General features: G+C 45.6%; 1 protein-coding gene across 3 annotated transcripts in view; it reads right to left on the minus strand.

Annotated features, from left to right (window-relative positions):
- The window catches only part of GSE1 (Gse1 coiled-coil protein), a 71,558-nt gene that overhangs the window by 20,601 nt on the left and 35,406 nt on the right, over positions 1-15,551 (minus strand). For 2 of the 3 annotated variants that reach the window (XM_044663198.1, XM_044663197.1), the window contains exons 3-7: positions 6,963-7,135; positions 6,026-6,226; positions 4,012-4,203; positions 2,894-3,234; positions 1,934-2,258 (exon numbers count right to left, since the gene is read on the minus strand). In XM_044663198.1, coding sequence (XP_044519133.1) covers positions 1,934-2,258; positions 2,894-3,234; positions 4,012-4,203; positions 6,026-6,226; positions 6,963-7,135 — 1,232 coding nt within the window. The remainder of the gene's footprint in view (positions 1-1,933; positions 2,259-2,893; positions 3,235-4,011; positions 4,204-6,025; positions 6,227-6,962; positions 7,136-15,551) is intronic. The other variant, XM_044663196.1, reaches the window with a different exon arrangement.

The following is a 15,551-nucleotide window of genomic DNA, read 5'->3' on the forward strand; positions in this document are numbered from 1 at the left end:
GGTTGCTTCCTCCTCAGTAAAATGAAAGAAACAGTCCTGATAGTACCAGCTTTCCTCACAGGACTGTTTTGAGGACGAAGCTCTGTAAACTTTCCGGTGCTTTAGAATTATGAAGCTTATTGAGAGTAGTCAGAGTGAAGGAAGGAAGAGATGGAGTGGGGTAAAATATATACCATAAAGAAGCATGAAAAATTATTACAGTGGAGGAGAGGATGAGGGCAGTGATGGGCAAAGCTCAAACTTTACTTTCATCGTAACTGGCTCAGAGAGGGAATAACAACCCTACTCAAGAAGGGGGGGGGGGGGTGATAAAAAGTAAAATACTGGTGAGGAGGAACAGAGTGAAAGGAAAAAGAGCAGGATCAAAAGGGGGAAAATAAGATAGAGAGGAATTCACAGTTAATAGTTTTAACTGTGAATGAGAATGGGATGAACTCACCCATAAAACAGAAGCAGAGAGCAGAGTGGATTAAAAACCAGAATCCTACTATATGTTGTTTACAAGAGTAGTCAGTGTGGAGTGCCTTCAATATTAATTATCAGGAATTTCCTAAGAGCTGTTGGAGGGTCCAGGAGGTGAGCTCAGGCTGATTGAGATCAAGAATTTCTGATTCATTCTACCTTTCCCAAACCAGACCCAGCCAGAGATTCCTGAACACATGAAAAGAATACAGGTCCTCCTCCTTTTCAGGTCAAAAATATCAGTTAAGATAGAGGTCTGGTATTGGGATTCAAGGACAACTGAAGTTCTAATCCTGCCTTATACACTTACTGGCTGTAAGACCCAAGTCAAGTCACTCAGCCTCAGTTTCCACATTATGAAACAGCGGTAACAATAGCACCTCCCTCAGGTTGATTTGAGGATCAAATGAGATACTTGTCAAGGACTACATAAATGCTGGTTATTAATATCAAGGTTAGCTAGGTGGCACAGTGGATAGAGTGTTGAGTCTGGAGTCAGGAAGATATGAGTTCAAATACAGCTTTAGGCACCTCCTAGCTCTGTGATCCTGGGTAAGTCACTTTACTGTTTGCCTCAGTTTCCTCATCTGTCAAATGAGCAGGAGAAGAAAATAGCAAACTATTCTAGTATCTTTACCAAGAAATCCCCAAAAGGATATTATTGGGGATGTAGCCACTAAGCGATAACTCTAGCCCAACTATTAATAATATGGAATTAGGTCTTGATCAATGATAACCCAGTGGAATTGTGTGTCGACTAAGGGGGGATTAAGGGAGTTTGGGGGAGAGGGAAAAAACATGAAATATGTAACTATGGGAAAATATTCAAAATAAAAATTTAACAACAACAACAAAAGAAATCCCCAAATGGGGTCAAGAAGAGTTGGATGCAACTGAAAACAAGTGAACAACAGCCATATTAATATCAATCTCAGCACCATGCAGGTAGGATGTGGTGATTGAGATCAATGGACCCATTATAGTCCCTGAAGGCAGCAATGGTTTGTTACCCAGTGTCCACTTAGAGCAAAGACCTTAACTGTTTTATGCTGATGGATCTCTTTGGCTATCTGGTAAAATCTATTGATCCCCTTTTAAAAATCATGTTTAATGTATAATATTATATTTTTGTTTATAATTTATATTGTATATGTACAATAGGCAATGTATATAATTTAATGTGTAAAATATAAATGTATAAAATACACAGAAAATAAAACAATTATACCAACATAGGTGTTTAAAAAAACATTTTCATGGAGCCCAAGGTAAGAACTCTAATTGAGAGAATCCCTCCAAAAGCTGGGCCAGAGTTTAACAACATGAGTAGTGGAGGGGCTTTCAGAGTTTTTACAAAGTCTTACTTGGTGCTCCAACCTCCTTTTCCAACCCTTGCCCCAGATTCTGGGCCTAAACATTAACTTTGGGTATCCTCAACACTCTGCACCCTCCAACAGCCTGCAGGTAGTACCTGGGGTTCTCGGGTCTATGTTCAGGTTCCGTTGGAGCTGGGGGGCGGCTGATGTCAAGATGCTGCTCCAAGACCTGCTGTCGGAACTCAGACACCTGGGACTGCCGGTCTTCCTTTTCTTGACGAAGTCTCCTTTGGCGAGCCAGCCACTTCTCTTCCTCATTTGTGCGCTGGATCAGTAGGGCTGTGGCGGCACTGCTCCCGGGCAGAGGGAAGATGCTATGGTTGGAGATGAGGCTGGGCACCGGGTGGTGGGAAGCAGGGGTAGGGTGCAGAGGGTGCTGGACGGCCTTGGGTGTCTGCAGGGCAGGCTCCTTAAGTTTCTCTGCAGAGGGAGGAAGGATCATCCCAGGAAGGTATTAAGGACCTGACTGACTCCTGTATTTGCTCAGTCTTCCCCTCCAACCTTCCTTCCCTCTATTTCACCTTTAACCAACCAAAGATGTCATTTTATTTGATTTCCTTTGCCAGGGGCTTATTCTATTGACTAGAAACATGAGAGTACAAGTGTAATAATTTTAGCCACATGAATATTTCAAGTAGTGTATTCTACCCACTAGAGAGACAGTCTGGTGTGGGGGCTAGAAAGGCAGCCTTGGGAGTCAAGGAGATGGGATTGGATAGTTCTGCCTCTGACTCACTAAGAGAGGCAAGATGCTTATATTATCCTCAGTGCTCCCAGGCAATTCTCAAATCACAGCAGTAAAAGTAATTTCCACACTGGGAGTTCCTACCCCTTCCAATCCACCACCCCCCCCTTCCAAATTCTATCATCGATTCCAAAATAGCCTTTAGGTCATGGCTAAGATTCCTGAATATCCAATAGTCAACCAAATCCATTTTGTGGCTATTAAACAGTCCATAAATCTTCTCTATCATCACTAAAAAGTATGCAACCCATATATCTAGCTCCCCACGCCCCCTCTGGATGCCAGGCCAAAGCTCTGGGGGCATGGTCACCTGGTCTGTTTGGTGTTAGTTGCTCAGAAGGTTTCACCCGATCTTCTCCTGGAAGGACCCGAACCCCATGCAGCTCAGATACGGGCAGGAACTGGTTCTCCATGGTCTTGACCATCAGCTCCTTCTCTCGGGCTCGCTCACGTTGCCTTTCCAGTTCCTTTTCTCTTTCCCGCTCCCTCTCCTTCTCCCGTTCTCTCTCTAGTTCTTTTTCCCGCTCCCGTTCCCTCTCTCGCTCCTTCTCTCGCTCCCGATCAGCTTCTCGTTCTCGCTCCTTCTCCCTCTCTCTTTCCCTTTCTCTCTCCCGTTCCCTCTCCCGTCTCAGTTCTTCATCCATCTGCAACCTGAAGTGGGGGAGAGGGGGAATAGGAAGAAAGGATAAAAAAAAAATGGATAGAGACCAAGGTCAAGTTATAAAAGTAGAGTATCCCAGAAAAACAAGTCGAAATTGGTTCGTTATCCCAAAAACTTAATGAAAGAAGCTTTGTATGTGAATTGCAATGGCTGTATATATACTTACAAATACATACATACACACACATATATTATGTGTAGGTAATTCAAGCACTCTTTTTTTATACATTTCCAGTGGATAAAATTGGGATTGATATGAAAATGATAAAGAAGTGGGATTTAGTTTGGCATTGAATATGATTAGGAAAGGCAATCAGGTGCCTCCTGACTCAAAGATGGTGCTCACAAAGCAATGCAAGAATCAGAAAAATGTCTCTGGGTCATTGAGCAAATCCTTAATAGAAGATTTTTGGAAAACCATGGACAAGACCTGCTGATGATATAAGTCATGGGGAGATTAGGATCAACCTTGTCAGAATGAGGATCTGCACCATGATGATAGATCCCAGATCCTCCTATATGAAACATGGTTCCCTTTGGCAGTCTAGTGAAAGCTATGGAACTATCCTCAGGCTAATGGAGAATTCTTACAAAAGGGCACTCTACTGGACAAGAAAATGGCAAACCATTCCAGTATCTTTGCTAAGAAAACTCCCTGGACAAGTATGCTCCATGGGATCACACTGAACATGAGATTGATGTTTGACTCTCCTCTTCCCATAACAGAACCTCAAATCCTGGCTCTCCCATAGTCGAAAGGACTTTACCTCTCTGCAGTGAGACTCGACATCCTTTCCGTCTGCAGGGCTGAGAGGGATGAGTGAGAGAGCTCCGCGGGGTACCTGACCCCCGAGAGGTGGAGGTGCATAGCCGATGGGTGTAGTGGAGGCAAGGAGCCTGGAGTTGGGATTGGGTAGAAGGGGGACCGCAGAGCTGAAAGACAGTAGGAATCATCCACCCTGGGGAGGGAGAGAAGAAGAGTCAGTGCCACGCATGCCAGCTATGGGCAACCACAATGGAAAACGTATGAATGTGGGAGAATAGAAGACCTTAACTCCATCCTGAGTAGCCATAACTGGGGGATTTGGAGAAGACAAACAAATTTTCATATCCAGAGAGTGATTTTAATTTTATAGCAAAGATACTCTGTCACGTTTGTATCATTGACCCCTCTGGTAATCTGGAGAAGTCTATGGACCCATTCTTAGAATAATACAGAAAATAAATCATAAAACATGACAAGGAACACCAAAGGCAATTGAAAATAAAGATGTGTATTTTCTTTATCTCATTCAAGTTCATGGATCCCCTGAAACTGTTTCATGGACATCAGGTTAAACAGTCTCTAAATGGGGAATCTCAAGGCAATTTAGGAAGGAAGGCTCCTGTGTCCAGGGAAACACCGAAATATTAAAAGGAGCAAATGAGAAAATACCAGCTAAGGGGCAGAGAGGTGGCCCAATGGAGAGAGAGCCAGGCCTGGAGATGTACGGTCCCCAGTTCAAATCTGATTTCAGACACTTCCTTGTTGTGTGACCCTGGGCAAGTCACTTGACTTGAATTGCCTATCTCTTATTGCTCTTCTACCTTAGAACCAATAAATAGTATTGATTCTAAGATGGAAGAAAAGGATTTTATTTGGGGGAGGGGGAGGAGAAAAGGAAGTACCAACTAAGCTGGGTAGATCAACTCTCAGGAACAGGTAAGGGCTTATTTTCTTAATTTCTTAGTGGCATCAATCCAACACAGAAATAATCCCTTGACCAGCCACAGGTCTGAGGAGACCTGGGGAGACTGGACCACCAGGGGCAACTGAGAGCACATTAAACTAAACTGACCATTCCCACCTTCTTGCCCACAGGACCTATGACTGATTGGCCAGGTTATAGATAACAGTTGAACAGCAAATCAGCACATGTGGAATCTTCCTCAAAGCACAATAAAGACCCAAATAGCTGATCCAGATTAATAGGTACTTTCGCCTTGAGCCTGAAGAAGCAATCCCATTACTTTATAGTACTACAATTTCCTTAGGCATCAGCTTAGAACTGAGATGAGATTCTCCAAGAAATTATTGCATTTGACTAATGATCAATCAGTAAGTATTTATTAAATACCTACTACATCAGGCCAAGAGATAGGATGTCCTGGGTTCAAATGTGGCCTCGGATACTTCCTAGCTGGGAAACTTGGGATAAGCCACTTAACCCTCCCCCTGGCTCAGCATTACTGCTCTTCTGACTTGGAACCAATATACAGTATTCATTCTAAGCAGGAAGGGAAGGGTTTAAAAATAAAGACCTACTATGTGCTAGTGCCATGCTAAGAGCACAGGAGCAAGCATCCTGCCCTTAAGGAGCTTAAATTTTAATGATGCACAGAAATTGTACCTTATTTTACTAATATTTACTGCTGATAAGTCTAGAGCCCCTAAAATGTTAGCTCTGGGTACCAGATCTATCCTGGTATGCTAGGGACATCTAAAAGGGTACTAGTTTTAAATCCTGCCTTAGAATGTGGGAAGTCACTATCCTGGCAAAGTTCTCTCTTGCCATTAAAATATAACAAAAACAAAACCAAAAAAACCCTGGAGAATTGGGATAAAGAGGAAAATCCAGCCAAATTTATGGTCTAGTTTCAAAGCTGCTGATCTGCAGTGGGCAGCACTGTGGCGCTTTCAACATCTGCAATGCTTCACAAAAAAACCGTGGCTGGTGCATGAGGGGACGAACAGGAAGAAATGCCTCTCCTCTGCCTTCCTGAGGCCACTTAGCTTCTTACCTGAAGGCTGGGTGTGGGAAGGGATGAGGGGTCAGGTAGCTAGGATGGTAATAGGCAGCAGCAGTGGCTGGATCAAGGCTGATGGGCGGCAATGAGGACATGCGGAGATCTTCCGTCGTGTGGTAAGGTCGGAAGCTCCGGAGATAGTCCTCAGTAACAGTGCTGGGGGGAACCACATGATGTACAGGGCGCTGGAGGCTGCTGGGGGGAAGGTGAGACAAGAGGAGTAGCAGAGGTTAGCAGAAAGCTATTTTTCTAGTCTAGGAAATTCATTTAACCTATCTGCTCTCCTCTCTTATGGTTTGCTCAGGAGGGCTGCTGGTTGCTGCTTCTCTTTCATTGCCGGGAGGAAAGAGTCTCTAATGAGATGCTCCTCTTTAGGGAGGAGGCCTGGGGCTGGGAGCTGGACCAGCTGCTGTAAAGGCAGAGTCGCAGCTGTCCTGCGGGCCACCCCTCGGGCTATCCCTCCTGCCCTTGGCCTTGGTGACCAGATCAGTCTCCCCGGGTGCCCCAGGAGAGCCTCGGTGTGAGGTGACTGACATGTGGCTGTCCTTACCACTTCTGAGCAGAGACCAAAGCAGCCCAGATCCCTGGGGGAATTTTGGCTACAAACATGTGAATGGGAGGTTCTCTGACAAAGTCAATCAGTGAGCGAGCGATTCTTAAAGGGAAGTGAATGAAAAGCAACCACAGATTGGGATCAAACAGACCCCCCTCCCAGGGTGGAAGCTTGGGACCATCTGCCAGGGCTCTTGCCTTAATCTACTCCAGACACACATTCACCCCTGGCAGGGAGTGGAGAGAACAGAGAATGGACACTGTCCTGGTCCCCAGCCCTTAGCATCTGGGGTTGTCCCAATGGGATTTCCCCCACCCCCTGCCTCCCCGCCCCCCATCTCTTCCCTTTCGTCACATTCCCCTCGCTTGCAAAACTCACTTTAGTGGCGGAAATCGGGAGTCCTGAACGACAGAACTGGGGGGGATGCTGAAGGGGTAGGGAGAACTCAGAAGGTGGGAAGGGATGGCCGGTCCCGTTGCCTTTTCCTGAGGCAGGGGAGGCTCCACGATGAGGCGGTCTCGGCTGCTGCCGCTTCTAGCTCCTGCTTCTTGCTGTGGGGACAGACAACACCATAGAGTCAGAAGAGGGGGAAAGCGGGGTTTGGAACAAAGAATGAAGTCAGATGGGCCTGGCGAGCAGGCCGTTCAGCAGTGTCCCCCGGTCAAGACCTTCTCCTCTCTGGAGAAGTCTTACACCAACATATCAGAAAACAGAAGAACCCCCACGTATCTCACCATCCAAAAAATAAAAAAAAGGGGGGCCGTTTGGGGGTTCTTGTTTCTTGATGGTTTGATGGAAGACTTTTGCTGAGAACGTCCACCCAAGGCATGAATGGCAAACACGAGCAAGGACGCTACAGCTCCATCTCAAACACAAACACACAACCCTGTTCCCCCATCCTGACTTTCCTAAGCAGCCATTTCCATGCTGAGATTTCAATGCACTCTGTCCTACAGGCATTATGGAAAGGAAGCCTCTTCCGAAACGACACACAGAGGGTTTCAGCCTCCCTGGGTACTCACAGCTCCTGGAAATGAACTTTTCAACTCTAAGTCAGGAAACATGGCGGATATCCTGCTCCAAGAGCCTTTAAGAGCCCTCCATAATACGAACACTGCCAGGCCCCAAAGTGACACAGGGCATCAGCTGTGACAGCAGCTGCTTGCTTGCCATTACAGATATCCTGGCAGCCCTAATGCCCACACAGAGAGAGATAGGGGGCATCGGGAAGCTGGCACCGCTACCAGGGTCGAACAGGCTGGTCCTCGACCAGCCAGTCCCTGAGGTGGCCCTGGTATCAGCTGCAGAGGCAGCTGCTCTGCCTTGGCTGATCGAGCCCATTTGGTGACTCCAACACACAGACACACACTGAGCTGGACACTATGGTCATTGCAGCCAGCCCCTCCACTCCTGGCTGCCAGAGGGGCCTCAGCCAGGAAAACCAGGTTCTGGAGAGGCTTGGACTGAATCGAGGAAAGAAGAAAAAAAAAAAAAAACCAACTTTAAAGACCTCATGATGGTGATGAACAGGTCGGGATTTAAGTACCAAAGAGGAAGGGACTCTAGTTCCAGAAGAAGAATGGCAAGCAAGGCCATTGGGAATCAGTGTCCAGATGAAATGCAGAGGCTCAGGCACCCCGAGGAGAGGCGATGGGATGGCTCAGTGAGTAGAGCATTAGGCTGAGGACAAGCTATGAGTTTACAGCATCAGAGACCTTAGAGCTGAGGGCACCCGAGCCCATTCAACCCTTGCACATTAAAAGGGAGAAAACCGATAAGTGTCTGGGAACCTGGAACCAAGACACCCACTGAAGTGTATTTAATAGTAATAATAAATACCCAGCAGCAGGGTTTCTAAATACACAGCTGTGTGTGTGTGTGTTGGTGGGTGATGGAGAGGAAGAGACACATCTAGCTGTTGCATACACCAGACCGATTCTTCAAAAGCATTTTGCTAAGAGCTATACATTTGATGTCTAAGGACCGACCGGGGCTAAAATTCTGTCTCTGCTATTCACTACCTGGTAATCTCTCTTCTCTTTTCCACATCTGTTTTCTCATCTGAAAAAAGGAAGAAGAGGTTATACTAAATGACCTCATAAGGTCCCTTCAAATTTAATGTCTTGGGGTCTCAGTTTCTTTCTCTTCTGAGATAAGGAATGAGATTACCTGGTCCCTAATTTCCCTTCTCTGTAAAATAAGGGGATTGGGTTATATAAAGAGAGCTTTTCTTTTTGGTCATGGACCCCTTCTAGGAGTCTGGTAAAGTCTATGGGTCCCCTTTTAAGAATGTTTCTAAATGTGGGATGAACAGCTGAGATCAGTGAAGACAAAGATGCCATTTCTCATCCATCCAAGTTCATGGACCCCCCAAAATCTCTCCAAGAGGGCTCCCAGATCCCAGTCAAAGAATCACCGGACTTTGGGGCAGCTAGACGGCTCAGTGGATTAAGAGCCAGGTCTGAAGATAGGAAGTCTTGGGTTCAAATCTGGCCTCAGACACTTCTTAGCTGTGTGACCTGGGCAAGTCACTGAACCCCAATTGCCTAGTCCTTGCCCTTCTGACTAAGAGTTGTTACAACGATAAAAAAGAGTTTTAAAAAAGAACCACTGGTCTCATGACCCGTCTAGGCAAAGTTTTCTCATCGATAAAATTGGAGATTATTCCAGCTCTGGATATAAATCCTATGATACAGAGAAGACAGCTGCTTCAACTAAGATGTGCAGACAAGGTAGAATTTGAATTCAGCTCCTAGATTCCCAGCATTTAGTATACTTTCCTATATCATCTAGATCTGATATTAACTCGATGTAATATCCATAGATGTTCAATGGAGAAGTCCCCATACTGCAGAAGAAAATATACTGGGGTTCTATCCTCTGGGACTAAGCCCATCTTACAGGGATATTGGGAGGAAGGAACTTTGTCAACCTCAATGAGCTTTAGAAATTAAAGTAATTTATTTCCTCTAAGGATGTCTGATAGGTGTGGGGCAGTCTCTTCTTGGCAGAACAATTTGGATACAGCTAAATATCTTCCGATAAAGGTACATTTTTAAAAAATGAATGGGCATTCATAAGAAATAGTTTTGAATCTCTTAAACGATTCCCATTGGCTTTCCCTAACTGCTCTATGGGCAGTCAGATGGCACCAAAGTGCACAGAGAGCTTTGGGTTTAGAGTCAGGAAGACTCATCTTCTTCCCGAGTTCAAATCTGGCTTCAAACTCTTAATAGATGGGTGATCCGGAGAAAGTCACTTCACTCTATCCATTTCCTCTTGTGTAAAACGAGCAGGAAGAAATGGCAAACCATTCCAGTATCTCTAATGAGAAAACCCCAAATAGGGTCACGGAGAGTTAGACAGGTCTGGAAAAGTATTCTACAGCTTGGCAATGTACCTTCTAAAATGTGGGAGGCTCACTTTTGAAACACCAAGCAAGTTTGGGCTTCTCTGATCAGACACTGTCCTTGCTGCCTGTTTGGTTTGCCTTTCAAGTCTTTACTCCTTTATTTTTAGTCAAGTCAAGTCCAAGAGCACTGAAGTCTGCTATCTGGAAGGCGTTTTACCTGTTGACTTCAATATGAAGAGGAAAGGATCTTTCACCTGGATTTTAGGAGATAGAAACCCACAAAAGCACTTTCTTCCTTAGTCCCTATCACTGCCTGCTCCTCTCTAAGGAGAGTCCCCCTCAGGCTGGTAAAGTAGAACTTCTACCCCTGAGATCAGGGAACAAGTAATCTGACAGCAAGAAAGGCATTCTAAGCGATCTACTATTCTATTTTTTTTTCCTTTTAATTCTCTCCCTCCCCCCCAATTACATGTAACAAGAAATTTCCACATAAGTTTCCCCAAATTATATGATCCAAATTGTCTCCCTTCCCTCTCCCGGAGCCAACAAACAATTCAGTCTGGGTTAGACATGTATTATCAGGCAAAACATATTCCCATATCGTTCATTTTTATAAGTGAGTAATCTTATAAAGCCCAAACCCCAAACATATACCCAAATAAACAAGTGAAAAGTTGTATCCACGTGGTCTATTCTACAAAGTTATTTGGCTTTATCCCAAACAAGTGTTCAACCTTCCTCCTAACAGCTACTAGTCAGCCTCAGGAAGGGTTCATGAAAATATTCAACGGAACCAAGAAATTTCAAGCCTTCCTTGTTCTAAAGGGAAAGGGTACCATCATCACCACCATCCCAGTGCAAACATTCGCTATGGGTCAACAGAAACCCTCGGTAATCGATGGGCAGTCCTAGTTGATTCAGATCTGGTCCGAGAACTTTAGCTAGAACTTCATCTCCATCCCTCTTCCTCTGGGGCCCCAACTCTTTAATTCTTGGAGAAGAAATGGCATAGTGGGAAAAACATGGCGCTTGAAGGGCTTGAGAACTGGGTTCTGGTGGCTCTGAAATTTCACACCTGTGATACAGGGCAACCCACTTCACTTCAGGGCCTCGGTTTCCTCATCTGCCAAATGAGGATAATAATCTTGGCTCTGTCTCTCCGAGATGTTGGATCAAATGATGCAGTATTTGCAGAGTACGTCAGGCATGTGTATGATTGTTTCTACTCCTACTACTACTACCAGTATGACCACGACCAACAACATTAGGCACTGTAAAGAGAGTACTTTGTCAAGCTTGAAGAAACACTGATAGGATTCTGGGCACTGGGGCAAAGCTAGAAGCAGTCCACTGGGCAGTATGTTGTTGGCGGAGGCTTCTGCTGCCCAGTCAGATTCTAGGCAAACACCTGGACCCAGAGATGTCATCGCTATAGGCCAAGGGCCACTTATGAGGGGCAGAAGGCTGGCTCCAGTTCAGCTTCCCACTCGGGAGGGAAGAGGAGAGAAGAGGGAAAAGGCAGGTTTGGAAAATCTGGGTAAGGAGCCTCTACAGAAGAGTCTTGAGACCCAAGACAAATGGAAGCTCTGGTCTGATCCAAGGAAAGGTGGGTGAAAGGAAATCACTGATGGGAGGCTAAGAGTAGGGCCAAAGCAGGAACAGAAAATAATGTGCCTGTTGTGTTTCCCATGATGGAATGTAAATTTCCTAGGATTATTTATTTGGGTCTTTATATTGCTAGTGTAGTACCAGGATCAGAGGAGGTGCTAAATAGATAGCTGAATGGGAGGACAAAAACCACTATGGTCCACTCATCTGGTCGGTCTGAAGATCACCGTTCTGTCGTCACCCTATCGCCTTAAAACTGGGCACGTTCCTCTGTAAGCATAAAGAGAATCCCTTCCAATCTGGGGCAGCTGGATGGCTCAGTGGATAGAACTCAGGACTTAAGAGAAGGGAAGACTTGAGTTTTAATCCTACCTCATGCTTTCTTTACAGTGGGACGCAAATCATTTAGTCACTCGGCCTCAGTTTCTTTATCTTTGATATGGGAATAACAAAAGTGCCTCCTACATGGGGCTGATATGAGGATCAATGGGATAGTCTTTATTAAAAAAGCGTGCAAACCTTTTCCTATTCTATGTTGCTTATTATTACCCTGTAAACTATCTTTTAGTATGTATGTATCATCTCTCTCCAGGTAGCCTGTGGAATCCAGAAGGACAGGGACTCTAGCTTCTATTTCTTGTTTTCCACCCCAGTCAGGACATGATAATACGATGTATTAGGGCCCTCTAGTGTGGCGTAGGTGTCACTAAGGGACTTTCCCGCCAGCTCTGACATTCTCGGTTCTATAATCTCTTCCAGCTCTAATGTGGCATTTTTTGAGATAGGTAGCTTGAAGCAATGGTGGTATTGGGATAGGGCAGCACGATCGGATGTTATCCTTTTTTTTTTTTTAATGTTTTAATTAAATAAATGTTAATTTAAATAAAATGTTTAAAAATAAATAAAAATAAAGCCTCTATGAGATAGGCAACTCAGTGAATCGAGAGCGAGACCTAGAGATCCTCGGTTCAAATCTGACACCAGATACTTCCTAGCTGTGTGACCCTGGGCAAGTCACTTAACCCCCATTGCCTGCTGGCCTTGACTGCTCTTCTGCCTTGGAAATGATATACACAGCATTGATTCTAATATGGAAGATATTTGTTTAAAACAAATAAAATATTAGTAAAGCCTTTTGGATAACGCTTGAGTACCCATAAAGCAGATCCTATTTAAGCGACCTATTTCCTTTAGCGGTGTCAATGCTAAGTGTTTATTGGATCCAGGTCTGAAGTAAGGCATAAAGGAGTCCCACAGAGACTCAGTGTATGGGGGGGGAGGGGTGAGGTTTGGAGGGAGAAGGAAGATAAGGGTGTACCTGAGACTCCTATAGGTCTAGAAGGCCCTAGAGGGTTCTAGAGGGAGATAAAGAGCTATAGAGGAGGGAGATGGGCACTGGTTGCTATCCTGGACACCTTGGGGTCTCCCTCTCCCCTGGAACAGAGGGTTCCTTCTTGATGCCCTGCGTTTATCTAACTTATGGGGATGGGGAGAGAGAGGAAAAAGGTAGGGGAGGAAAAAGGGAGAGGGGGAGAGAAAGGGAAGGGAGGGGAGAAAGACAGAGAGAGAAGGATGGGGAGAGAAAGAGGAGGAGGGAGGAAGAGGAAGAGAGAGAGAGAGAACACTAGCTCATGCTTGGGTAGTAGAGGGGGGTGCTGGCTGGCAGAGGGAACCAACGATCACATCATTACTGCACAGGCCGCCCTTCTTCAGGCAGACCATCCATCTTCATATCACCAGACAGTGACATCTTGGAACACGTAGCAGATAAGATTTAAGCAGCTCAGTGCCAGGCGGTGCTGTGCCACTGGGAGAATCGCCTTCATCAGTCAAGTGTATTTACTAAACACGGCCACAACAAACATTCGGCAAGCCGCTGATAGCTCCTCAAGACTTCATAATCTCTCCAGAAGATACATCGGCTATAATTAATTGAAAGAGATGGGACCCAGTGATTGGAATTTTTAATGAGGAACATCTGTTCACTCTCTGTGCACAGCACTGGGCCATCCCTACAATGCCCCAGACCCCCTTGCTCTCGTACCGTGCGTGTGCCCTCTGACCTCTTCCATAAGGTTTGTTCATGGGATAATGATCTCAATGCCCAGGAAAGGTCAAGAAAGACCAAATGGGATAGCAGCAAAGAATACGATGTGTAAAAAATGGATGCCCTTGACTTTCGCCTCCAGAAGGCCAGCTCATCCCTGAAAGGAGGGCGACCATTGACTTGTAGAATATTTTAAGGCTGGGATGGATGACAAAAATCACCTAATCCAACCATTGCACTAAACTGCTTTACGATTTCATCAGTATAATGGGAGCAGGACTGCTTGCCTTTTCAGTGAGCAGGAATGAGGGGAAGAGGGAGGGAGAGAATTTGGAGCTGAAAATAAAAATTGAGAAGAAAATGCTTTAAAACCACACAGATGCCTAATATGGTAGAATGGAAAGACTTGGATTTGGATTTCCAAAGAGTTGGGTTTTAATCCTGGATTGAGTATTTATTAGCTGTGTCGCCTTGGATGTGTCACTTTAATCTCCACGAGAGTAGGATCCCATCATCTGTTAAATGTCTCTTAAGCTCTAAATCTTTAGGGTCGTCTTCAGGCCATGACACCAGGGGGCTGATGAGGAAAAATGTTACCCACCTCCTAACAGTCAGGGGACAGAACAAGACATAGATATCTTGGACGTGGCTAATACAGAAATTTTGTTGCTTGAGTGAGTGTGAATGTGAGTGTGTTTACACAAGAATTTACATTTTATTCTTTCTTTTCCTGGGGTTGGGGGGAGAAAATCTATTTTGATTAAGAAGAAATAACTTAATTAAAAAAGAATCAATCTTGGGGTCGTCAACTCAGGCCAAGAGACAGGATGATATTTTTCTACAGTCGTGTTTGCACCAAATAACAGAGTCTGAATTTGAATCCAGGGCTCTGATTTCAAATACAACCCCTCTCATTTTACAGAGGGGAGGCATTAAATGGGGGTGGGGGGCAGGGATGCCAGCTTTCCAAAGGTCAGAACCAGGATGCCTGGCCCAAAGAAAAGGGAAGTGCAGGGGTGGCTTGAATTGACCCTGTTAGGCCAGGCTGACCTTCCTGGCAGAGTAAAGATGGAAATGGGCAAGGCAGAAGGAAGGGGTTTCTGTTCAGAATACCATGGTGGGTGGGAGGTTTTTCAGCAGGCTTGGAGTGAAGGAGCAGGAGGAGCCAGATATGGGTGGCAGGGGGGGTGGGGTGGGGTTTAAAGGCTCATTTATTACCTGCCTGCCTTGAAATTTATAGGCAGCTCTGTTGTCAGTGGCTACTAATCAAGATGGGAGAATGCACATGCCTAAGGAGTCTGAAGCAGCGTGGCAAAGAGAAAGCCTTTTGATAAATGCCATAAACCAAACAGGTTACTCAGGTATCACATCCAAGGCAAACAGGGAAGAAAGCCCTGTGGAAACTCTGCTGGCCCCTGGACTGGGGCTTCCTGCCTAACCCCAATCCTCAAGAGTCATTAAAAAAAAAAAAAGCCGCCTTCTTCTTCCTCAGCTTTGCCCTGAAGATGCAGGCTGGGGGCAAGGCTTCCATTCCTTCTGGGCTGCAGTCTGGAGGGAGATGAGAGGGGAGAGGCTCCGGGTGCACAGCCTGCCTTCCCTGCGCTGGCAGGTAAAGCCCAGATCTGCTACTTGGCTTTTCAAGACTGCAGCTGGGGGTGAGATAAGGGCTAGCCAGAGCCTTCCCAGTTATCTCTGATTAAAGATGCCAGACCCCTCGAAGGAGGGGCGCTCTCTTCCAGCGACGGGGGCCATGTGTTCTAAACTCCCCGGCTGAACCAATAGGAGGAATCCCATTATCTCCTCTGTCGGCTCTGATTTGCAACAAATAATGGCTTGATTAATTAATAAGCAGGCCAAGCTGGATAGAACAGACCCAGGGATGACCTTGGTACCTCCACTCACAGGGAGTGGGGGATGGTGGAGAGCTTTGCTGGGGAAGACAGAGGGAGAGAGAAAGGGG

This window comes from Gracilinanus agilis, chromosome 2 (assembly GCF_016433145.1).
Source record: "Gracilinanus agilis isolate LMUSP501 chromosome 2, AgileGrace, whole genome shotgun sequence".
Classification (NCBI taxonomy): domain Eukaryota; kingdom Metazoa; phylum Chordata; class Mammalia; order Didelphimorphia; family Didelphidae; genus Gracilinanus; species Gracilinanus agilis.